Source organism: Camellia sinensis, chromosome 4, assembly GCF_055761805.1.
Source record: "Camellia sinensis isolate YWXY chromosome 4, ASM5576180v1, whole genome shotgun sequence".
NCBI classification, from domain to species: Eukaryota; Viridiplantae; Streptophyta; class Magnoliopsida; order Ericales; family Theaceae; genus Camellia; species Camellia sinensis.
This window is the reverse complement of record NC_138964.1, coordinates 171,192,747-171,220,063: the sequence shown is the minus strand read 5'-3', so window position 1 is coordinate 171,220,063 and position 27,317 is coordinate 171,192,747. Positions and strand designations below refer to the sequence as shown.

At 39.8% G+C, this 27,317-nt stretch overlaps 1 protein-coding gene across 1 annotated transcript; it reads right to left on the bottom strand.

Annotated features, from left to right (window-relative positions):
• Positions 1 to 18,699: 18,699 nt before the first annotated feature.
• LOC145824226 (uncharacterized) lies at positions 18,700 to 27,063 on the bottom strand. Its single transcript, XM_082923852.1, has 5 exons — positions 27,031 to 27,063; positions 21,483 to 21,576; positions 21,016 to 21,266; positions 20,733 to 20,939; positions 18,700 to 18,714 (listed from the first exon to the last, which is right to left on the bottom strand). Exons 1-5 carry the CDS (start codon positions 27,061 to 27,063, stop codon positions 18,700 to 18,702), a joined length of 600 nt encoding a protein of 199 aa, XP_082779978.1.
• Positions 27,064 to 27,317: the final 254 nt, after the last annotated feature.

The window sequence follows — 27,317 nt, the reverse complement described above, 5'->3', positions numbered from 1 at the left end:
CAATCTATAAATATGTGACATAAGTTCTAGAACTCATCTTTCTTCATCATTTTGAGCCTCAAACCGTAAGAGAGAGAGAGAGAGAGAGAGAGAGAGAGAGAGAGAGAGAGAGAGTATATGTGAGGATAATAGTGTGATCAAAGAACAAGAAAGAAGGAATTGTAAGGGAATTGCGAAAATTGGCTTGGTAACTCAAAGAATTAACAATCTAGAACCCAATTGAGGAGTAGAGTTAAGAATTCAACCCATGAATTAAGTGTATGAGTCATCAAGAATGTAATTCAAAAAGTTTAAGAGATTAAACAAGAGAATTGAGCTTTGAATGTAGAATTGGGAATCAATTCATGCATGCACACATAATTCATCCATTTTGAGTTTAATTTCCAATAACTTCTTACATGCGAGATCATATTTTGTTATATCATGAGAGCTTACCATGATTTCAAGTTTTAATACTTCATCTGCTCATGATTTAAGGAGTTTGAACTCAAACATTGCATGCATGTTATATATATACAAGTTCAAGCTTAGTTTTAAGGAATTGGCATGTTTTTGGGCCTTATCATGATGTTATACAATTTTCTAAGTGTTTTCTTGAGTTTTGTCCCAAAAGAATGAGTTTTGATACTTTGAAGCTGAGGTTTGCAGCTTGAAGAACAATCTGGAAATTTTAGGGTTCGCAGGGTTCGCTCGAGCGATGAACTCTTCACTCAAGCGTACTTTGCGAGCTCTCTGAAGTTTTGCAGACAGTGTAGTTGGCTCAAGCGACCAAAGCTTCACTTGAGTGAACTCACCTTTGTTAGGCTCATGGCTCGAGCGACCAAAAAGTTGGCTCGAGCCTAAAATGAGAGCTCCTAGAAATTTTGCAGACTAAGGGGTCCGCTTGAGCGAACTATCCTGTTTTTCAAAATTTTGCTAAGTGTTTCAAAGTGTAAAATTGCATCCTCAAATGAGAGCTCCTAGAACGTTTACAGAGCGTGTGTTTCAATATGTATCTGTCACGTGTTTGTGTAGGCCACATGCTAGTATCCATCTTATTTGTCCAAGCTATTTTTCTGCTTCTGGAGCTATCTGTGAGTAACAACTCTATAAAACTATGTTTGACTATAAATATTTTCTGACTGATAAGATATGATTTGTTTTCTGAAATGTCATTTTGTGATTCATGAATGGATGTCCAAGTTTTTGAAATATACTCGTGGCATCCTTAGCATCATGTGAATTTGTCATGTGTTATCTGTTACCTGGTACCAAGGTTTTACGTGGGTTCCATTCATGGAATTGATTATGCATAATCAACTATCTATTCTGGACGTAGGCCTTAATGGCCATCTCAAGTGAATATGGGTCTTTATGACCAACTACTTTGCGCGTGGGTCTTAATGACCATCTCAAGTGAATATGCGTCTTTACGACCAATTACTCTACACGTGGGTTTTTATGACCAATCTAATCTGTTAGCTATTGGATGTGCCATACATAACTCTTTACAAATTTGAATATGCAAAAAAATCTGTTTCTGATCTGAATTCTGAATCTGTTATGGATATCGTTCATAAAACATTTATTCTATTGTTATTTACTAGGCTCCAGCTCACTATTTATATTATATATGTAGGTGATCAGGCACGTGACCAGGCTTGAGACTTCGAGTCTAGATCGGTTCTGTCAATCCAACTACCGTGTCTCACATGGAGGTTGTGACACATTGTGTCCCCTCGAGGCATAGAGGTTAACATCATTGCAGGCCTTCCTCCACTCAATTTTGTGCGTCAAATTAGGTCTTTCCTAGGTTATGCAAGTTTTTACTGTAAGGTCATCAAAGACTTTAATAAAATATTTCGTCATTTGTGTAGTTGACTTGCTAAGGACGCACTTTTTATCTTTGATGAGGTATGCTTGAAAGTCTTTGAAACACTGAGAGTGGCCCTTACTACCGCCCTAATCATGAAATCACCGGATTGGTCGCTTCCCTTTGAAATCATGTGTGATGCCACAGATTATGTAGTTGGGGTTGTGTTGGGCCAAAGGGTCAATAGGGCACCCTATGCTATATACTGTGTTAGTCGTACTCTCTCGGATGCACAATTGAATTACACTACCGCCAAGAAAGAGTTGCTAGTTGTGGTCTTTGCCTTAGATAAATTCTGGTCCTATCTTTTAGGTTCCAAGGTCATAGTCTTCACTGACCACGCCGCTTTGCGGTATTTATTATCAAAGAAAAAGTCCAACCCTAGGCTGATTAGATGGATATTGTTGCTTTAAGAATTTGACTTAAAGATTCGAGATAAGAAATGATCTTAGAATATGGCGGCCAATCACTTCTCCCAAGTCCTTGTTGAGTATACTAGTGACCCTTTAATTTTGCATGATTCGTTTCCGGATAAACAACTTCTTACGGTGTCATGAGCGAGCCCCCCGTGGCTGGCACATATTGTGAATTACTTGGCCATTGGGCAAATTCCTAAAAATTGGTCTAAGCAAGACAAAGACCGATTCTTTTTGCAGCTCAGGTATTATTTTTGGGAGGATCCAGAGTTGTTTAAATATTGCTTTGACCAAATGATCTGACAGTGTGTGCCGGAGAGTGAGGTGCATAGCATTCTTACATTTTGTCATTCTTCTGCCTGTGGCGGTCATTTTAGTGGGCATAAAACAGCTGCCAAGATTTTACAAAGCGGATTTTATTAGCACACCATTTTTAAAGATGCCTATCAATTTCAAAATTTGATGGGTCGTTACACACACCAAATATAAACACTAAACTATACCAGATTCTTTTAGAATAATGGCAAGTCTAGGTATCGATCCAAAGGGACAAATGAGAAATTAAACTAATTTAATTGCTAGATTCCTAAATTAATTTTGATTAAAAAGATTAATGGATATTATAACTAAACAAGAATTAAATGAAATTAAATAATTAAATTGACAATTAAAATTAGGGTTTGAGATATTAATTTTTTAAAAAATCTTAGGGCAAAGAATTCACCACTAACCGCATAAATGAGATTTAACGTCGGCCATTAATTGCAATCTGGTTTGAAATACCCAATATTTCACAACTACAATTTGAAATATTGATCAAGAGGGTTGTTGCATTCAACGTAATGGCATGAATCATCCCGAGTAGCTGAGGCGTTTGCTCTAAACTATGGTAGCAACACGACCCGTCTCTCGTAGCATGATTCATCTCGTACTTTGAACACAAACGCAAAGAAAACTAATGTATGGAAAGCATTAAATAATTACATAGAGTAAAATACTTGAAGAGATGAAAATAACAATTATTATAAACTTCTAAAACGTCCATACATTTGTTCAAATCGTTTCACAATCAAAGCTTAAGAACAATCCCTTTACATGGCTAGGGTTTCATCAAAACCCTAGAAAATAAGAGCCTAGCCACTCATGGAGAAGTGGGAAGAGGTGGAAGAGATGGAAGCTCGCATGAAAGTTCTCCTTGAAGCTTGAAGAAAATCCTTTTCAAAACCCTAGCCTCCCTTTCCTTAGAATAATTTTCGAACCCTATTCCAGCCTATTTTTCTTCCTTTTATTCCCAGCAAAATAGACTGAAAATTTCATGCACGCAACCCTAGGTAGGCCGCTGGAGCGCCCATATGGGCCACTCGAGTGGTGGTGGGCTGCACGTGTGGTGAATCTTGGTCGTACGTGCGATGAGGTGGCTGGCTTGGATATTTCGCTTTTCGCACGAATAATCTGCTGTCGTGCTCTTTTTGATTGAATTTGAATATGTCCTTCCAAATTTGTACAAGTGCACTAAACACATCATCTCCACCAAATAAACAAAATTTAAAGACTATAAATGTAACTTAAGCGACCTCAATGTGGTACCTTTTGGCCTACGTCAGTTTCTGAAAGTCTTTTGTCATGCCCCAATTTTTAACTACTCAGAAACATTACCAAAAGCCTTTAATTTAGCTATCTCTCTTCCTTTTTTTAAATATATATATATATATATTACCCTTGAGTAATAGAAACATAATAATACATATTCTCTCTCTCAATGAATACAACAATAACAATGATACAGGCCAAGCTTCCGCTATGGAGCTACAAATAAATAATTACAAATATCAATATACAATATTTATTTCCTTCACATCCACAACGAAATTACACAAAAGAGACTCTTGGACTTCTTAACTCTTCAACTATTGGATCAAAATACCTTGAAAAAAAAATAAAACAATAAGGGACGAGCACAATTGCCCAGTAGGAATTTTATAGTTTTACAATAATAACTAACACACAGATAGAAATGATCATGCATGTAGAGTGATACCATATAGTAAGGTGACATTTTGTAAGTTCAAAATATTATTTGTAGAGTATCTTTTTCTCAAAATTTCTTTGAACATTTAAGGAAAACTTTCAGCTATAAAAATTATCCTTCATTATCAGAAAAACCATAAATCATTTTCATAAACAAATATGTTTAAGGAACAACATCATTTTGAATTTGTTAACCAATTCCAAAATATTCTTCATTTAATTTCCATTTTAATAATCCTCTTTTTATTTTCATTTTTCGCTTTTACTAATTCCCATTATTATAACTCCATAACGTAAAAATCCAAATCTTCTTTATTTTCAATAACAATTCTCCTACACTCAACTCCTATTTGTCTAACAACTACCTCACATCCACATTTGCAATATCAATTATAATTCAACATAACACAAGAATAATAAACCCACTTAATTCAATTTCTCAATTAATTATGAAACAAAACTCTTATCTCTCCTTATAATTACATATAACCTAGTGAGTTCATTATCACCAATCCCTTATCTAATTATTATTTCCTTATCCATTCTTTTCAAATAATTTCTATATGTATTACCCTTCCATACTAAATTACACATCAAATTGTAATTTCATAAGTTCATCACAAGTCACACATATCATCACCGATTCAACGCATTTTACAACACATTCCATCTTTTGCCGACTTGATACAATGAGATAACGGACACCCAATTCATAACACCCTCCACCTTTTGCCAACTATTATACGACATGATAGCAGGCAGCCAATTCATAACACCTTCCACCTTTTGTCGACTATTGTACGGCGTGATAGTGGGCAGCCAATTCATTACACCCTCCACCTTTTACCGACTATTATACGACAGGAAGTGAACTCCTAATAACCATTTTCTCAAAAATCATGTTTTCTACATTTACCGACTGTCATACGACAGGACGTAGACACCCAAAAACCATTTCCAACTTTAAAATCATTTTCCACATTTGCCGACTATTATACGGCACGACGTGGGCACCAAAAAACATTTTTAAAATCATTGTTTTTTTCACTTTTGCCGACTATCATACGGAAGGATGTGGGCACTCAAAAATATTTTTGACTCCCCGCGCGGGTACAAACCATAACACAACCCAACACAACTCAACTCAACTCAACCCAACTTAATATAACACAACAAAATTCAACACATTTCAACTTAACTCAATACAATTCAGCACCATTTAATACAATTCGACAAAATTCAATACAAACTCTTAAACCTCCACATCATCATTTCATCACAACGATTGTAACGCCCTCAAAAATAATAACATTAAACCCAACAAATAAGACAGGCATTGATATTCAAAAGTTCCACATTCTTTCATTTCTCAGAGTTTCATTACAAAAAGTGTTACATGTTAACAACAAAAGCAAATGCCCTACAGGCTTACAGTTTTCCAAGTTAACACTTGGTTACAACCAAAAGAGTACTAACTCATACACATTAAGCCCTTGGCTTGTATTTACATGTAATACATCAAAAAGTAAAACGACACCATTATATCCGTCTTAGCCTCCCAAGCTATGTCCTTGGAGGTGGCATGCTTCCTGCACCTGAAAATGATATTCCCATATAGGGTGAGCCACAGCCCAGTAGAAATACACTAAACCAACCATGAACAATGACTAAAATATTAGCAATTTATAGATGGCCAACACTGATACGATCACATAAATCACATATTTATGTCATACGACTTATGAGCCCAAATTACTTTTCATTTTCCCTTTTTCAACAGATAGGCATATAAGCACTACCCACATTCTCAACAGATATGTATAACAACAATATCCACATTCTCAGATAAGCAAATAAGCTATATCCACATTCTACAACAGATATGTATAACAACAATATCCACATTCTCAGATAAGCAAATAAGCTATATCCACATTCTACAACAGATATGTATAACAACAATATCCACATTCTCAGATAAGCAAATAAGCTATATCCACATTCTACAACAGATATGTATAACAACAATATCCACAGATAAGCATATAAGCTATATCCACATTCTACAACAGATATGTATAACAACAATACCCACAGATAAGCATATAAGCTATATCCACATTTCACAAAGATAAGCATAAGAGCTCTATCTTCACTTCTCTAGACAAGCATATGAGCTGTATCTACGGAGTTCATCCCCTATCTTCTCCCAACACTATCCGGTTTAGAGGTACATCCCCTATCTTCCCCTAAACCGCGGAGTACATCCCCCATCTCCTCATCTACACATAACGTATACAAACACATTGGGTCTATATACAATCACTCAATACATGTAGTTAATGTATTCTATCAACCGTCAAGTTCCATGACACACTTCATTGATTAGTTTCAGTTTGCCTAATCATCATGCATTGTCTACAACAATCACGACTATCCTTCACCGATAGCCCAAAGCAGTTATTTCTAAACAGAAAATAAATGCACAATGGATATTCAATCAACATTTCATTTCCTCATTCTTCTCAATTAATTATCCCAATTAATTAAACAATGTAATTAGGTCAATTCCCATAATTAACATTTCCACCCTTAGGTCCCATTTTCATCAACGATTTAACATCAATTCCATTTCTCTATGCCAAACATGCATCTAGGTTTATTATGAATAAAACCCCAACTTTTGTAAAATTACACAAAAGCCCCAAACTTTCACAAAATTACCAAGCCAAGCCCAACATCTCAAAATACCAAAATTTAAAGACAAAATCCATAGAGAGGAGTAGGATATCCCTACCTCAAATTCGGAGTTCCAAGGGAGAAGACGACAAAACCCAACGTGCTCCAAAACCTGAGATTTTCAGATTAAAATGAAGCCCTCGACGATCAACAACTTTTTTGTAAAGGCCAAAGGTGAGCAAATCACTCCTACTAGATCAAAACCTAGAGAGAAGGTAGAGTCTAGAGTGAGAGGCTCAACAATGGTGATTTTGGAAAAGTAAGATAGAGAAGAGAAAGTAAAAAGTGATTTGAAATGTCACAATTTCGGGACTTAAACCCAGTCGCCCGCTCGAGCGTAAAACACCCCGCTCGAGCGTCACTCACAGACTCCCGCTCGAGCGTCCAAACTTTCGCTCGAGCGCCGGATGCACTCTCCTAGCATTTATACAGAACCAGGCCTCCGCTCGAGCTTCCAACTCTACGCTCGAGCGGCACTCAGACAACCCCGCTCGAGCGGCCAATACCATGCTCGAGCGTACAACGCTGCACAGGAAAATACTGAATGGGTGTAATCTCCGCTCGAGCGCCAAAACCCCCGCTCGAGCGTACAGGCCAAAACCTGGGCAACTAGTTTTGGTTTCTAAACTTAACCAACCTGTAACAAACCTGCCCAACACATCCTATAACTCAATTACGAAGTAAAAAGGATGTAAACAAAATAATAAACAACTACCAACATCCACGGACACATGTCCGGATCACTGTACAACAAGGGTAAACCCGGGATCGCTATAACCTCCCCCCCTTAAAGAATTTCGTCCGCGAAATTAAGCACAAGTTTTCGAAAACAAGTTTTTCTTCATTTTAAACAATGTTACACTTTAACATTCAACAATTCGACCCATTACCGGTCAGCCCATCCCTTTAACAAGAGACATTCCACAATATGTAAACAACATATGTACTTCCAACATGCATCAACATTGTGCACTATCTTTCCAATTTCAACAATATATTCAACATATACAATGTCACATTCAACTTCCACACGAGGCAAGTTCCAAAACATACATCCAATAAACCAAAACATTTTCAATGTTTCACAACTTAAGACATATATGAAAGCTCTTAAGTTCAACAATTGTTCAAAATTTAAACACAAAATTACATATCAACAAACAAGTCCGGATATTTCTCTCGGACTTCCAACTCACGTTCCCAAGTGGCCTCCTCCACTCCGTGATGTTTCCACAAGACTTTCACCAAAGGAATGGTCTTGCCACGCAGGACCTGATCCCGCCTATCCAAGACCCGAACCGGTCTCTCCTCATACGAAACATCCTCATCTACCTCTAAATCGGTCCAATCCAACACATGTGATGGATCTGGCTCATACTTCCAAAGCATACTCACATGAAACACGTCATGCACTCCGGACAACTGCGGCGGTAAGGCTAACCGATAAGCAACCTCGCCAATCCTCTCAAGGATCTCAAAAGGACCAGTAAACCGAGGGGATAACTTCCCACTCTTCCCAAACCTCATCAAGCCTCGCCTAGGTGATATCTTCAGAAAGACATGATCACCTACCTCAAACGCCAAAGGCCCCCTCCTACGGTCGGCATAACTCTTTTGTCGACTCTGGCTGTAACAAGCCTCCTACGGATAAGCTCAACTTTCTCCGTCGTCTCCCAAACCAACTCCGGACCCAACAAAGGTGCATCACCCACCTCGGCCCAACAAACTGGAGACCTACACGGTCGGCCATACAAGGCCTCAAACGGTGCCATACCGATGCTAGACTGAAAGCTGTTATTGTAGGCAAACTCTACCAAGGGCAAGTGCCTCTCCCACGTCCCGCTAAAGTCAAGGACACAACCCCGAAGCATATCCTCGAGGATCTGAATAGTACGCTCGGACTGCCCGTCAGTCTGAGGATGATAAGCCGTACTAAAGGTCAACTCAGTGCCCAAGGCACTCTGCAAACTCTGCCACAACCTAGCAGTAAAACGAGGATCTCTATCTGAGACGATCGTCACTGGGACCCCGTGCAATCTCACTACGTCCCGAATATACAAATCGGCAAGATGATCTACCGAATCTCTCACGCGCATAGGAATAAAGTGCGCCGACTTAGTCAACTGGTCTACAACCACCCAAATAGCATCACTACCCCGCTGAGTCCTCGGAAGACCTACAACGAAGTCCATAGTGACATGCTCCTACTTCCACTCGGCAATAGGCAAGGGTTACAACAAACCCGCTGGCCTCTGATGCTCGGCCTTCACTTGCTGGCAAGTAAGGCACTTCGATACGAAAACCACCACATCTCTCTTCATACCCCGCCACCAAAACTGGCGACCCAAATCCTGATACATCTTAGTACCTCCCGGATGCACCGCAAGGCGCGAATGGTGAAACTCTCAGAGTACTTCCTCACGGCAAGACTCCGGCACAAACAAACGGTCTCGGTATCTCACACTCAGGTCGGGATACACCGTCAAACCCTTCTCAACTTTCCCACTGGAGATCTTCTCTCGGAGAGATTCTACCTCAAGGTCACCTCTCTGTGCCTCTAACACTCTAATCACAAGTGTAGGCTGCGCAACAACAGAAAACAAGGCCGCAGCCCCAATAGATTCGCCCAGTAGCAAATCAAACTCGCCAAGTGCTCCCAACATCTCCCATTCCCGGATGGCTATACAAGCTACATCACTAATGGATTTCCTACTAAGGGCATCGGCCACTACATTGGCCTTTCCCGGATGATAGTGCAACTCAAAATCATAATCTTCGATGAACTCCATCCACCTTCTCTGCCTCAAATTCAAGTCTTTCTGTGTAAACAGATACTTCAAACTCTTGTGGTCCGAGAACACCTCGAACTTCTCACCATAAAGGTAGTGCCTCCAGATTTTCAAGGCAAAGATCACAGCCGCTAACTCTAGGTCGTGTGTGGGGTAATTCTTCTCGTGTATTTTCAACTGACGTGAGCCATAAGCTACCACTTTCCCCTCTTGCATTAACACACAACCCAAACCCTCTCGTGAGGCATCACAATAAACCGCATAACCCAACCCTCTCTCCGGAATAATCAACACCGGAGCGGTGGTCAATCTAACTTTCAGCTCTTGGAATGACTTTTCACAAGTCTCACTCCACACAAACTTGACTCCCTTCCGAGTCAGTCTAGTCAACGGTGACGCTAGCCTGGAGAAATCTTTCACAAACCGACGGTAATACCCAGCCAATCCCAGAAAACTGCGGATCTCAAACACACTCTTAGGCTGTGCCCAATCTTGCACTGCCTCAATCTTGGATGTATCAACAGACACCCCTTCCCCGGATACCACGTGACCTAAGAATTTGACTTCCCTCAGCCAGAACTCACACTTCCCAAACTTGGCATACAGCCTATGGGCTCTAAGCAACTCAAGCACCACTCTCAAGTGTGCCTCGTGCTCCCCCTCTGAAGGCGAATAGATAAGGATGTCGTCCACAAAGACGACCACAAATCGGTCTAAGAACTCCCGAAAAATCCGGTTCATCAAGTCCATAAAGACTGCTGGTGCATTGGTAAGCCCAAATGGCATCACCAGAAACTCGTAATGGCCTCACCAGAAACTCGTAATGGCCATACCGCGTACGGAATGCCGTCTTCAGAATATCCTCTTCCCTGACCCTCAACTGGTGGTAACCCGATCTCAAGTCTATCTTAGAGAAACAACGGGAACCCTTCAACTGGTCAAACAGGTCATCTATACGGGGCATAGGATACTTATTCTTAACCGTAGCCCGATTCAACTTCCGGTAGTCAATACACAATCTCAAGGCACCATCTTTCTTTTTAACAAAGAGGGCCGGCGCTCCTCACGGCGAAACACTAGGGCGAACAAAGCCCTTATCGAGCAATTCCTGGAGCTGAACCTTCAACTCAACCAACTCTGCTGGAGCAAAACGAAAAGGTGCCATAGAAATCGGCGCCGTGCCGGGCACTAAATCAATAGAGAACTCTATCTCTCGGTGAGGTGGCAAACTAACAAGATCTTCGGGAAAGACATCCGAATACTCACAAACCACCCTCGGAAATACAATCTGGGTCTCATCACACTCACTACTCTCAAAGCTAGCAAGTAGACCACTAAGCTCACTTCGCCCTCGCGAATCATACCCCGGTGGCAAAACACTACCAACCCGGTCTCCCAAGAAATGGAACCACTCCCCGCTCAAGGTACATAACGTGACCCTCTGGCGGTAGCAATCGATAACAGCCCGGTATGACGATAACCAGTCCATACCCAAAATAACATCAAAACCCTTCATGGGCATGACAACAAACGGAAAAGGAAGCCTATAGTCGGCGACCTCTATATCACATCCTCTAACACCCTGTTTCAAGATCAACTCACCACCCAAAGGCGATACCACACAAATAGGAGATGCTAACTGTGCTAACTCCAATTCCAAAACCGATGCAAATGCAGCAGATACAAAAGAATGAGATGTACTCGTGTCTATCAACACATTAGCAACCGAGTTGCAAAACAGAAAAGTACCTCTCACTACTGATGGAGCTGGCACTAAATCCTGCGCGGTAACAGCATACACGCACCCCGTAGGCCCCTGGTCTACCTGCTCACCTCTCGGAGCAAAAGACTGCTGCACAGACTGGGATGACGAAGCTCCCGGATTGGCCCTCGAGGCCTGCACAGACTGAGCTGGCTGAAAACCCTGCGTCTGCCTAGAACCAGACGCTCCCGAAGTGGCACTCAACTGCGGGCAAAACCTCTTCAGGTGCCCAGGCTGTCCACACTGATAACAAGACAAGGGCTACCCCCTGCCCAAACTCTGACTCTGCGGTCTAGCTGAAGAAGAAACAGCTCTCTGACCCCCACCCTTCTGTGGGCAAACAGAAACCTTGTGACCCAGCTGGCCACACTTGTAACAGGTGAATTCCCCCTGACCACCTCTCCCGGAGCCTGCACTCGGCACTGGGAAGGTCGATCTAGCAACACCACCCTGCGACTGCTGAGGGTTAGAACCCCTCTGTCTCCTGCCATCACCCTGACCATCCTGGCTCCTCTTGGAGCCTCTCTGCCCCTCATCCTCCTCTTGCATCATGAGCTCCATATGAGCTGCAGCATCTACCAGGTGTCTATACTTTCGAATGTAAGACCCACCAACTCTCAACTTGAGGCCCCGCCTCAACTTCCGCTCAAACTCATAGCAACGGCGTTCCTCGGACGCCACCAGTTCCGGTGCAAACCTGGACAGACTGGTAAAAGTAGCCTCAAACTCGGCCACTGACAAGCCCTGCTGATTAAGCCGGCTGAACTGATCCCTCAGCTTCTCCCTAGCTGCTGCAGACAAAAACCTCCCCTAAAAAGCATTCACAAACGCCTCCCAAGTACCACCCACACGAGCCTTCTCATACTTCCACCATTGACCCGCATCTCCCTTCAGTTGAAAGGATGCCAAGGTCACTTTCAGTGCTCCGTCCTCGATGCCAAGCATCTCGAACGTCTTACTCATTTGCTCTAGCCACTCATCCGCTTTCAGTGGCTCCTTCGGATCCTCGACAAACTCATCCGGATTAGACCGGAAAAACTCCCTCTTCAAGAAAGAAGACCCTGCCTCAGCTGCCTGACTCCCAGCTCTAAGAATACCCAAAGCTCCTGCTATCTCTCTGGCCAAGCCACCCATGGCCTGCTGACCCACTGGTTCGGCCACATTGGCCTGGCCAACTCCCTTCTGCACTACCGGAATCTCACCCTGTAATGGTACCTCCTGCCTCGCAGGTCTACCACGCCTAGCACCTCTTCCTCGTCCTGACATCCTAATAAAGGTAACACAGAACATTAGCACATTCACAAATGTGCCGAAACTAAACACTCACGTCCTAATGCATGGACAACTGTAATTCATTCCACGTAAGCACATAAACACATAAGCACTTACGAATTTCATTTCCGGATAATGATAGTCCCGAGGCGTTACTAGAGTTCCGGTTAGAAATAGCATTGATCAAGTGCTTTTCCAACAAGACTCCCAGAAACCCAAGGATCCAATCAACATCCTAGAAAATAAATCCCATACCCACATAGTCACATAAGCATGTTATCAAGTAAGCACATAGCATATGATACTACATCTAAGTCTCTATCAAGCGAGACAAACCCATTGTGATACTAATCACTTCCCACGTACCCAAAGTATTCGAACCCGGTACGCTCTGATACCAAGTTGTAACGCCCTAAAAAATAATAACATTAAACCCAACAAATAAGACAGGCATTGATATTCAAAAGTTTCACATTCTTTCATTTCTCAGAGTTTCATTACAAAAAGTATTACATGTTAACAACAAAAGCAAATGCCCTACAGGCTTACAGTTTTCCAAGTTAACACTTGGTTACAACCAAAAGAGTACTAACTCATACACATTAAGCCCTTGGCTTGTATTTACATGTAATACATCAAAAAGTAAAACGACACCATTATGTCCGTCTTAGCCTCCCAAGCTATGTCCTTGGAGGTGGCATGCTTCCTGCACCTGAAAATGATATTCCCATATAGGGTGAGCCACAGCCCAGTAGAAATACACTAAACCAACCATGAACAATGACTAAAATATTAGCAATTGATAGATGGCCAACACTGATACGATCACATAAATCACATATTTATGTCATACGACTTATGAGCCCAAATTACTTTTCATTTTCCCTTTTTCAACAGATAGGCATATAAGCACTACCCACATTCTCAACAGATATGTATAACAACAATATCCACATTCTCAGATAAGCAAATAAGCTATATCCACATTCTACAACAGATATGTATAACAACAATATCCACATTCTCAGATAAGCAAATAAGCTATATCCACATTCTACAACAGATATGTATAACAACAATATCCACATTCTCAGATAAGCAAATAAGCTATATCCACATTCTACAACAGATATGTATAACAACAATATCCACAGATAAGCATATAAGCTATATCCACATTCTACAACAGATATGTATAACAACAATACCCACAGATAAGCATATAAGCTATATCCACATTTCACAAAGATAAGCATAAGAGCTCTATCTTCACTTCTCTAGACAAGCATATGAGCTGTATCTACGGAGTTCATCCCCTATCTTCTCCCAACACTATCCGGTTTAGAGGTACATCCCCTATCTTCCCCTAAACCGCGGAGTACATCCCCCATCTCCTCCTCTACACATAACGTATACAAACACATTGGTTCTATATACAATCACTCAATACATGTAGTTAATGTATTCTATCAACCGTCAAGTTCCATGACACACTTCATTGATTAGTTTCAGTTTGCCTAATCATCATGCATTGTCTACAACAATCACGACTATCCTTCACCGATAGCCCAAAGCAGTTATTTCTAAACAGAAAATAAATGCACAATGGATATTCAATCAACATTTCATTTCCTCATTCTTCTCAATTAATTATCCCAATTAATTAAGCAATGTAATTAGGTCAATTCCCATAATTAACATTTCCACCCTTAGGTCCCATTTTCATCAACGATTTAACATCAATTCCATTTCTCTATGCCAAACATGCATCTAGGTTTATTATGAATAAAACCCCAACTTTTGTAAAATTACACAAAAGCCCCAAACTTTCACAAAATTACCAAGCCAAGCCCAACATCTCAAAATACCAAAATTTAAAGACAAAATCCATAGAGAGGAGTAGGATATCCCTACCTCAAATTCGGAGTTCCAAGGGAGAAGACGACAAAACCCAACGTGCTCCAAAACCCGAGATTTTCAGATTAAATTGAAGCCCTCGACGATCAACAACTTTTTTGTAAAGGCCAAAGGTGAGCAAATCACTCCTACTAGATCAAAACCTAGAGAGAAGGTAGAGTCTAGAGTGAGAGGCTCAACAATGGTGATTTTGGAAAAGTAAGAGAGAGAAGAGAAAGTAAAAAGTGATTTGAAAAGTCACAATTTCGGGACTTAAACCCAGTCGCCCGCTCGAGCGTAAAACACCCCGCTCGAGCGTCCAAACTTCCGCTCGAGCGCAGGATGCACTCTCCCAGCATTTATGCAGAACCAGGCCTCCGCTCGAGCTTCCAACTCTACGCTCGAGCGGCACTCAGACAACCCCGCTCGAGCGGCCAATACCACGCTCGAGCGTACAACGCTGCACAGGAAAATACTGAATGGGTGTAATCTCCGCTCGAGCGCCAAAACCCCCGCTCGAGCGTACAGGCCAAAACCTGGGCAACTAGTTTTGGTTTCTGAACTCAACCAACCTGTAACAAACCTGCCCAACACATCCTATAACTCAATTACGAAGTAAAAAGGATGTAAACAAAATAATAAACAACTACCAACATCCACGGACACATGTCCGGATCACTGTACAACAAGGGTAAACCCGGGATCGCTATAACGCTCATATCGTCCATACCATTAATAGTTTCTTCCCCCCAAGTTTGGTTTCATAGTATAATATAACAAAAATGATCAAGACCCCCTTTCCCCCCACCCCCTTTGACCACCCCCTCTCTTTCCTGATTGGCCAATTTTTTTTTTCTTTTTTTTTTCATTCTCCTCCAATCACCACCGCCACGTGTGTGGGGGGGGGATGGTGATTGAGGGGGTCTCAATCACAGCCCATAATATAATTTAAAATATCAACATTAAGAGTTCAATCGCAACTTTTACATAAATTTTCAAAATCTTTAAAATTTCAATTAAACTTGTATATGTGTAATTTAGCACCTCAATTTCATGATACTACTTTTAACTTAAGCAAAACTATCATCTATCTTCATGAACCAAACTAGGGTTTTTAAAAGAAATTAAAAATTTTCACAAAACATTTTTTGTTCCAACTCTACTATTGCTTATACAACCAAATTCATAACTCAAAATAATAACCCAACAAGTATACCCCAATCCTTCAAACCCTAAACCCCCAATCTCAAGTTTTTTCACAATGTGCTTAAAAATATAAATTTTGTATTTATGTAAGAAAATAGTACAAATCTATCTATAAATGAGAGTATTGAAGGAGAACTAAAAACCCCTACCTCAGTGATCAAGCAAGAAAGCAAGGCTCCAAGAGATTCCTTCATAAAACCAAAAATCCAATCAGTAGGAAAATGAGATCTTCATGTATTCTTCACTTTTGGTAAGAGATCTTGGCCAAATCTTTGAGAAATAGAAGGTATTTGGGTCAAGAAATCAAGGGTTTTCAGTCTTAGGATGAGAGGAAGGAAGAGAGAAAAGAAAAGTGGAGAGAATGATCTAGAAAGGCACTTTGCTGAATTCGTGCAATCCGCTAGAGCTCCACTTCCTGCACTTGAGCTTTCAGCACAGATATTCAAACTTCAAACGAGCATAACTCTCTCATTTGGACTCCAGTTTAGGTCGTTTTTGTGTCTAAACCGAAACCCCGGAAACAAGCTTTCCAATGGTTCTAGCCGCACACCCAAATTCAAAGGGTGGAAAAAGAAAAGAGTAAAAGAATGATGGTTATTCAGAGGAAAATTATCCGAGTCAAAGTTTTTGGTCCAATCTTGCGCTTGAGCGAACAGACCAACAAAGCCGACGCTTGAGCGACCACTCCCGCGCTCGAACAGAAACTCATAACTCTTAGAATCTCGGACAGACTGCAAAAGTACTGGGAGCCTCACAAGACCGCTAGAGCGTCAATTCTTGCGTTTAAGCAGAGGGAAAATTTATGGAGTGTTACATCTTTTGTGGATGAGTTCCGTAATCAATGTTTTGTGATCAAGTCTTAAGCTCTTATTGTCTTTTGTTTATTTTTTACATAGGGCTAAGTCCCTTTTGTTCTATCTGTACTTGTGACGATGTGTTGACACTAGTATGACATCAAAATATATGTGAATATAAGTTTAAATTTTCTGTCCTATATAAGTTTGCACAACTCTATGGACATTATATGTTTGATATTTGCTTCTGCTAGCCCCTTATTTTGCTAATTTGTCTCAGAGGCCTTTGGTAATCTTACGATTACTTGCTGGTTACGGCGCTAAATCTATAGGGGCGGATTTGGGTAGTGACACAGTGGTGAGGGTGGGTTTGGTAGTTTTTAGAGAGAGAAAATAAGAAGAAGAAGAAGAAGAAGAAGATGTGATGGGATGAGAGGTTGCGGCGACGATAGTCGGGAGGTGTGGAGCCACTAATGGAGAGAAGAAGGGAGGTGGAAAAGGGTTTGGGGGTGAGGCTGGCGATGGTAAGGGAGGAGGAGTGATGAATGGAGAAGTGAGGAAGAAATTCGCTAGAGAAAAATGAGGAGGAGGTGACGGCCGATGGCGAGTGGCGGCGACTAGGGTTAGGGTTAGGGTTGGTGGGGTGGTTGAAGAAGATGAGGATATTTTAGGTAGAAAATGGATGGTGTGCATTGAGCAAAAATAATAATGTCAAAATTGTGTTTGGTGTGCACTGAGATGATGTGTGGTGTGTAAATAGAATATCTCATATATAAAATGCCTAAAGTATCATTTTCCAACGAGTGTTTAAATTTATAAAATTAAAAATTTATTTTTTAGAAAGGCTCAAATCTTGAAATTTTTTGGAAAATAGTTTCCCTATAAATTATAAACTTTTTGGGACCATTTTCTTAACATGGCGGTTGTTGGCTCAAAACGACATTTTATTTTATTTTATTTTTGGGAGTTGCAATGGCTGCAAGTTTATTGAAACAACCAAAGATGCATTCTTACTCGAGGATAATTATTTAGTATTTTGGGAATATGGTCAAATGGTGTTCTATGATAACATGATTGGTGAAAAAGGTAAAGTATTAATTACACTACAAAAAAAGGCATTTTTTGCGACGGTAAAGAGCCGTCGCAAATGCCCCGAAAGCCGTCACTAATACTTTTTGCGACGGTAATTTGGCTTTTTACGACGGTAAGGGGGGGTCGCGACAAAGGGGGTTGCAAAAGAGCTTTAGCGACGGTAAGTACCGTCGCCATTAGTTTCTGCGACGGTAAGGTGTGTTTTTTGCGACGGCACTTTTCCTGTCGCCAATAATGGAAAAAAAATCAGTTTTCACGACGGCACGTAATTCCCGTCGCTAAAAGTGAGTTTTTGAGACGACAACATTACCGTTGCTAAAACTCTGGCATCTTATAAGTATTGGCGACGGCAACGGTTACGGTCGCTAAAGGTGTCTTGTAAATTCCAATTGCACAGCTTTTGCGACTGTGTTGGTGCCGTCGCAAAAGCCTATTATTGTTTTTTGCGATGGGTTCTTCTCCCATCTCAAAAAAAAAAAAAAAAAAAAAAAAAAAAAAAAAATCTGCTAAAAAATTATTAAAAAAATTAAAATAACCTGTATTAGATAAAAAAATAACTATAAAAAAATTGAAAAATTACAGAATAATATAAATACGTACATAAACAAAAATTGACAAATAATGAAAATTAATAATATTGTTCCATTCATAGCAATACATAAATAAAAATTCATAACAATAAAAATTATGCCACTACATAACGTCGCATAATACATACATAATGTTGCTCACAAATTTAAATAACATAAATCAAAATCAAAACCAAAAGTTTTCGTCTTCATTCGTTCGTGGGTTACAAAAACAAAAATTGGTCATAATCTTGATGCGCCCGCATTCCAGAAGAAGCCAACTGCTACTCAGGAAATATCTGAAAAAAACAAGATAAAAATAATTAAAAACCATATAATGGTGTTAATATTTTAATTATAGAAAAATAAAAAAAAAAATTGACTACTATATAATTAGAAAGATAGTTTAGTAAATAATTTTGACTGGACCGAAATCCGGCTCTAACTTCCAAACCGGGAACCCGATTCGAGCCCCGTCTTCTCCCACAAGTCTCTCTTGCCTAGGTGGTCGTGTGTACCAAGTTTCGTGCTAAACCGACGCCGTTTGGTGATTTTGGGGCGTTAACGCCTCGAATTAAAGTTTCTTAAAGAAGTAGTTTGCCTAAAGTGAAATCCGACTCTAACTCCCAAACCGGGAACCTGATTCGAGCCCCGTCTTCTCCCACAAGTCTCTCGTGGCTAGGCGATCGTGTGTGCCAAGTTTCGTGCTAAACCGACGCCGTTTGGTGATTTTGGGGCGTTAACGCCTCAAATTCAAGTTTCTTAAGGAAGTAGTTTGCCTAAAGTGAAATCCGGCTCTAACTCCCAAACCGGGAACCCGATTCGAGCCCCGTCTTCTCCCACAAGTCTCTCGTGCCTAGGCGGTCATGTGTGCCAAGTTTCGTGCTAAACCGACGCCGTTTGGTGATTTTGGGGCGTTAACGCCTCGAATTAAAGTTTCTTAAAGAAGTAGTTTGCCTAAAGTGAAATCCGACTCTAACTCCCAAACCAGGAACCCAATTCGAGCCCCGTCTTCTCCCACAAGTCTCTCGTGCCTAGGCGGTCGTGTGTGCCAAGTTTCATGCTAAACTGACGCCGTTTGGTGAATTTGGGGCATCAACTCCTCGAATTCAAGTTTCTTAAGGAAGTAGTTTGCCTAAAGTGAAATCCGGCTCTAACTCCCAAACAGGGAACCCGATTCGAGCCCCATTTTCTCCCACAAGTCTCTCGTGCCTAGGAGGTCGTGTGTGCCAAGTTTTGTCCTAAACTGACGCCGTTTGGTGATTTTGGGGCGTTAACGCCTCGAATTCAAGTAAAGAACGCAAAGATGCGTTTTAGCTTAGAATGCAAAGATACATTTTATACCTGATCTTCTGGTGGTGGTGTATATGGATTCTCGTCTTCTGCAGATTCCCTAAATGCCCGGTGGCCACTCGATGCATCAGGAACCTATGTTAGTCAGTGCATAATGTGTTAATCATATTCGAATTTCATACATAATCTTGAGTGAAAATTGAACTATCAAACAATTGTGATGTTTATATGGAACCTGTCTGTTGGGATCCACACTCGCCCCCTGTGACACAAGGGCCATCATCTCAGCTCTCATCTGCTGCAAATGTGTAGAGAACTCTGCTCCCAGCTCCTCCCTCAACTCATCCCTTAGCTCAGCATGAACCTACTGCGTGATCTGATCAATAGTCGATGGCTGGGGTGTTAACTGTGATGGCCCAGCACCATCTTTATACACCACTCTCCGAGGCACGATTCTCCCGTATGTGCGACAATATCCATGTCTGTCATGACCTATCAACTCATGGAAAATGGCATTCCTAGCCTCCAAAGTCCGACCATCCTCAGGTAGCATAGAGAGTTGACGATTAAACTCATCCTGTATTGAATAAGACACACAAGTATACGCCAAATTAAGATGGTTGACACACAAAAAATAAACTTTAAATACAATCAAAGGTGTTTGGAAACTACCAAGGTCTGGATAACCTCTAGGTCATCTACTCTACGTGTCATAAGCCAAACATTCATCTTATCAGTAGACTCCCCCTTACTGGTCATCTAAATTTTTTTTAGAAATATGAAAATTAGAATCCAAATAATTTGAAAATATACAATGTTTATTTATATACAAAAATAAAATAATAAAATGTAAACCTCATGCCGTATCTGAGAGAAAGTAGTATGCCCTGTGGTATGAGCTATGCCGTGAGCTCGCCGATTTTTAGCGTTCCTACTTGCAATTTTCTATAACAAGTTCAACAAATGTAAGTATGTAAATATGATTTGTATGTTTACATATCATAAATATAACGTAATTGTATACCTCAACATCGGAAGTACGCCAATACTCCACAAGTTGTTCCCACTGGCTTGGCACAACGTTCATAGGAACATCATCCTTCAGATTAGGATCAGAGCTTCTAGGCTTGAAATACTTAGCCTTAAGCTTGTTCTTGTGATCCTTCCATATGCTGTTGCAGTTTTTCATGCAGATTGGCTTGTACTCCTCTGGACATATATTCAAATTGTCCTATAAAACACAAAGTTTAAGGCTAAGTATAACACAAATTTGGAATTCGAATTTGTGGACAAAAATATACTTTTACCTTCACATCCTTCCAGATAGCATCAACAATATCATCAGGCACACTGTTCCAGTCAACAAAAGTAAGAGGAACAATGTTACCATTCCGGACAATAATGCCAAGTTGAGTAGTTAACTTGGCCACGTTATCCCCTATTGGGCAGTAATTTCCATCAAATTGTATGTGCAGTTTTTTACCAGTACCCCACTCTTTAATGCCCTTGGCACATCCTCTACCACGCCTAGTCGAGGTTGATGAAGAACTAACATGACCTGCGATATACAATAATAATAAACAATATGCAATGGTAACAACCAAATGCAAATTTAAATAATGTGAATACAAATCATATCAAATAAACCTGATGTGGGCTGTGAAGAAGTCGAAGGGTCTGCAAAATACAATAAGAATAAACAAGTTATATATAATGAGCATAAATAAATGTATGTGTAAATAATTTTCATGCAAATCAAAGCAAATTTAAATACCTGCGGATGGCTCATAAGCTGATGATGATAGCTGCTGTGGTGCCACTGATGGTGGACGCACCGATGGTAGGCGTGGAGGCTGAGTACATGGTAGCTACTGTGGTGCCACTGATGGTGGTCGATACGGTGGTAATGGCCCCTCAGATGGTGGTGGCACTAATGGCCCCTCCGATGCTGGCCGATGTGATGCCTCTTCTAATGGTGGTGCTACTGATGTCCTGTTATGTAGCACATCAGACATCATGCGCCGGGGATGATCAGGCTTCCTCTTCCTTCCCATAATAATCTGCAAGCAATATAACATTAATTGACATTAGAAACATAGACAATGGTTTGTCATCAACTATAATATGACATGAATTGAACTAATACAATTACAAAGACAAAGTAAATTAAGAAATTGATGATTAACTACAACCTTGGCCTTAATTGAATTACTAATGTTGATTACATATCAGCCTATTTGAACATCAACTGTTTCCCCTTCTGCGGCTTCCCTCACCCAACCAACTTCTTCATCACGAAGCATTATATTTTCTTCCAATTGTTGGCTCATGTAAGGCTCGATTTGTGGATCAGTTGAACTCATATCAAATAAACCTCTTTGAGACATCTTCACCACGACTTGCCAGTCTGGTTGTAACGGGTCTGCAACATACCAAACTTGCTCTGCTTGGGACGCCAAGATGAAAGGTTCATTGGTAATTCGATCATCTTGGTACAACAAATGATTGAAGTTCACCAACGTGAAATTGAAGACATCTTCTTTCTTTCCGTGAATGTTGTCAATCCAATCACACTTAAACAACACATGTTTCTTCTCATTGGAATATCGAATCTCAACAATATCTGTCAATTGTCCATAATAGTACACAGACCCCAGACGAGGATTCTTGTCTTTTCGACTAGCATAACTTATGGTATCTGCCTTCAAAGCTACACCACAATTTTGTGTGGCTCGACGATCATCCATGGCCTTTACTCAATACCGAAACCCATTCAGTATATACCCGTTGAACCTCCTTGCCAGGTTATGAGGACCATTTGCCAATAGAATAATCTCTTCAGAAAGTATGACATCAGTAGTCCTTCGCAAAGTTTGGACCTATTTAACACGAAAATGTAAAATTTAAAATGTAGATCGACTTAAGTAACTAGAATCTATAGAGTTAAATACATACATGTTCCTTGAACCAAATGTGAAAAGTTTCAAAATGTTCACGCCGAAGTTGATGATCGTCGACACGAGGCATTTTGAGCTTAAGTACTTCAAGGTGTTTGCTGTGTAGATTGAAATTTTAGCCATACAAAAATTTTAGTTGAAAATTCAATAAAACATAATAAAATATTGAGTGAGTGACTTAACCTACTTTATGAATGGTTGAACCGCGCTTGTATTGCATAAGATGTACTGATGAGCTTGTACCCAAGAAGTATTATCAAGATAAAAGCTTGTGTTTTCACCAGTAGCGTGACCCAAATTATCAGCACCACTATAGTTCCTCACGGGTCGACTAGATTTGGTTTCCACATCACTGAGATATTGTGCACAAAAATTCATGCATTCTTCCATAAGATATCCTTTAGCAATTGATCCTTCATGACGAGCTCTATTACGCACGTATTGCTTCAAAGTAAGAAGATACCTCTCAATTGGATACATCTATCGAAACTGAATCGCTCCACCCAATAACGCTTCATCAGCTAGATGTATAGGCAAGTGCTCCATTATATCAAAAAAACTCGGAGGAAATATTTTCTCTAGATGACAAAGTGGTACAGCGATACGATCTTTAATATATTGTAAATCCGTCGCACGATTCACTTTCGAACACAATTGTCTAAAGAAATTGCTCAATTCAATCAAGGGTTCAATTACATTCTTCGGTAACGATCTGCGAATAGCCAATGGAATAAGTTGTTGCATCAGAATATGACTATCATGGCTCTTAAGACCCCCAATGCTTCTATCATGTAAGCGCACACGACGTGATATATTGGATGAATACCCGTCGGGAACTCTTACTTCCTTCAACACTTTCAAGAACAAATCTTTCTCATCCTTGGTCATCGTGAATTGTGCTGGTGGTAAATAGGCTTTATTCGACCCTCTTAACTGCAAATGTAGGGGTTTTCTAATATTCATATCTTGTAAATCACGCCGAGCATTAACACCATCCTTCGATTTTCCTGCAACCCCTAATATTGTCCACAACACATTGTCACAAACATTCTTCTCTATATGCATCACATCGAGGTTGTGTCTTATTAGATTGTGCTCCCAATATGGCAATTCATAAAAGATACTCTTTTTCTTCCAACTATGGGTGCGATGTCCAGCTTTCTCCTTCTCTACCTGTCTCCTATGCCTCTCCTTAAGGTCATCCCTATTGTATTGGGTTAAAATACCCTCAGATTCTAATTGTAGCAACATCTCAATTCCAGACAACAATTTTGGTTTGAGTCTGACTTCCCGACTACCATCAAATGATACTTTATCCTTCCGAAATTTATGGCCAGTAGGTAAAAATCTGCGATGACCCAAGTATAATTGTTTCCTACTATGCTTCAACCAACACGATGTAGTTTCCTTATTGCAACAAGGACATGCATATTCTCCTTTAGTGCTCCATCCTGACAAGTTTGCGTATGCAGGAAAATCACTAATTGTCCACAGTAAAGCTGCATGCATTTGAAACATTTGATTTGTTGATGCATCAAATGTTGACACACCCTCATTCCATAGTTCTTTCAACTCCTCAATCAACGGTTGCATATAAACATCAATCTTGTCACCAGGTCCTTTCGGGCCGTCAATAAACACAGATAAAATTAGAAATGGTTGCTTCATGCACATCCATGGCGGCAAGTTGTATGGAATGAGCACAACAGGCCAAGTGCTATGAACTATGTTCATCGTCCTGAATGGGTTAAAACCATCAGATGCTAAGCCAAGCCTTACACTTCGGCAATCATTACTAAAGTCAATATTCAGACGGTCAAAATCTTTCCATGCAAGGGAGTCAGCAGGATGCCTGAAGACACCATCATCAGTTCGTTCCTCTGCATGCCATCTCATTAACTTGGCCGTCTTGGATGACATAAACAACCTCTGCAACCTTGACTTTAAAGGAAAATACCTCATCTGTTTTGCAGCTATTTGTTTGCCACCTGTGTTAGGACCATTTGAACCACCATCACCATTTGGTTTCCATCTAGAACTGTTGCATATGACACATTTATCAAGATTGGCGTCCTCGTTTCGAAACAATATGCAACTGTTGGGACATGCATCCCACGTCTCATAAGTGAAGCCCAAATCTGTTATGACCTTTTGAGCTTTATAATATGAGTCCGGGAGTTTCACACCCAACGGAAACGCCTCATTCAATAACTCAAGCAACATGTCAACAGACTTGTCCGTCCACTGATTAAGCACCTTCAAATGTAGAAGTCGAACAATGAATGACAAAGATGTGAACGTCTGACAACCCGGATACAATTCAGTTTGTGCATCTTGAAGAAGTTTGAAATACTTTGCAGTCTCTGCATTTGGACCGAGCTGGGGTTCAGATGCATGGGGATCAGGCCCCTGTGGTTCATCACCCTCAACACTTGTACCGGCATGTGGATTTTCCATAGCCCCTTGTATCATTCCAATCATATCATCTCCAATGTCTAAATTAGCTAATGTTTCATTCTCTCGATTACTATGCAGAGATATGTAAGATTCCCCATGATTAATCCAATGTTTGTATTTTTTAAAAAAAACCATTCAAAATCAGATGCTCCCGTACACCATCTCGTACAAAATAGTATCGATTCTCACACTTCCTACACGGACAACTGATCATCGAACCTTCAACCCTATTGGTGTAGGCAAACACAAGGAATTCATCAATCCCATTAATATATTCACTCGACATCCTATTTGGCAAATCAATCCAACTCTTATCCATCATCTGTACACATCCACAAGAATATCTCACCAAAGTAACTCTAAATATAATACCTACACATAAATATTCACTCGACATCCTATTGGGCAAATTAACGAAATGTCTAAAATTCCTATTTAAGGTTTAAATTAATTAAATTAAAATTTTAAGATTTATTTTATTATAAGGGTTAAAATCCTGTTTTTTTTTTGTATTTTTTTTATTTTCTCTTAAATATTTTTATGACTTATTTAAACATTTGCAATTTAAATTTGTAATCGAACCATTACATGTGTATGATATCAAAAATACAAAAAAAAAAAGAAATTCTATCATAATAAACAGATTTATTATGGTACTGTATTTTAAGATTATTGTATATATAGACAGATTTATATAGACATCTCTGAAATCTGTTTATTGTATTTTAAATAAACCAATAAACAGATATATATAGACATCTCTGAAATCTGATTATTTAAGATTATTTTATATACAATAAACAGATTTATAAACCAATAAAATAGATTTATAAATAGATTTATAAACCATAATAAACAGATATATATAAACCAATAAACCAATAAACAGTTATTTAAGATTATTTTAAATACAATAAACAGATTTATAAAAAAAAAATTAAGATTTAAATACAATAAACACATTTCAGATTAAGATTAACTGATTTATACATATATAGACAGATTTATATATATATAGACAGATTTATATATATATATAGACAGATTTCAGATTTATATATATATAGATTTATATACATTGCATATATATACAGATTTATATATATAGACATTCATCTATATATATATATATATATACAGAGACCGAGAGAGAGAGAGAGAGAGAGAGAGAGCATACGCAGAGCGAGAGAGAGTCGTCGCCGGAGCACCACTACTTGTCGCCGTCGCCGCCGCACCACCGCTGTCTTGCTCGTAGCCCGTTTGAGAAATTTGGGGGTGAAGTTAGGGATTTGGGGAGGAAGGATTGAGCGGCAACAGGAAAAAGAAGAGGGGGGATTTTTTTATTTTGACTTTTTGCGATGGTATGCTGTAGACCGTCGCAAATAGAAGGCAGTAGTTCGTAAAACGGCGCCGTTTGAATTAATACTTTTTTGCGACGGCAAATTTCCGTCGCAAATGAGATATGCCGTCTCAAAAAAAAGGTGTTTTGCGACGGTTTTCTTTACCGTCGCTAATACTTCCGCATTTCCGACCCCTCCGCTTAGTTTCATTACCGACGGGTAAGTGCCGTCGCTAAAGACTATTATTTGCGACGGGTGACATTACCGTCGCAAAAAACCGTTTTTTGCGGCGGGGGGCGCGGCGTCACTAAAAGCTCCGTGTTTTTTGCTATGTTTTCCTGTAGTGTTATTTGTGTTAGGTGATTGAGGAACATTAGAAGATATAATAAATGGTTATTGGTGAGGGATATGATCACATAATACTCCAAAACTATTGTATAGTTTTCGCTTAATTAGAGAATACTATCCTCACACGTCCAAAGATATTAATAATTTACTTTTTATTATCAGTTTTTTCGTAAGCGATCAAATAATTATTTCTTCTGTGACAATTTAATTTTCAAATAACTTGCTCTTCTTGTTTTTGTTTGTTACAGATCATTATGTATTTTTCAGTATAATTTATATTGGGGGTTTATATATGAACTAGATGATACCTAAAATTGGATTTTGATTATGTTGTAGGAGGGAGGAGGTGGCACTCATGATATTTCAGAACTGAATGGTTTTATTGATGAAAAAAGAGTACAAGCAGTACACAGAAAAACATCAAAAAAGAGAGGGCTGTGGCATGTTTTTTTACTGAATAGCAAAACAAGATCTCGGTAGAAACTTGCATGGCAAAGGATCAAATTC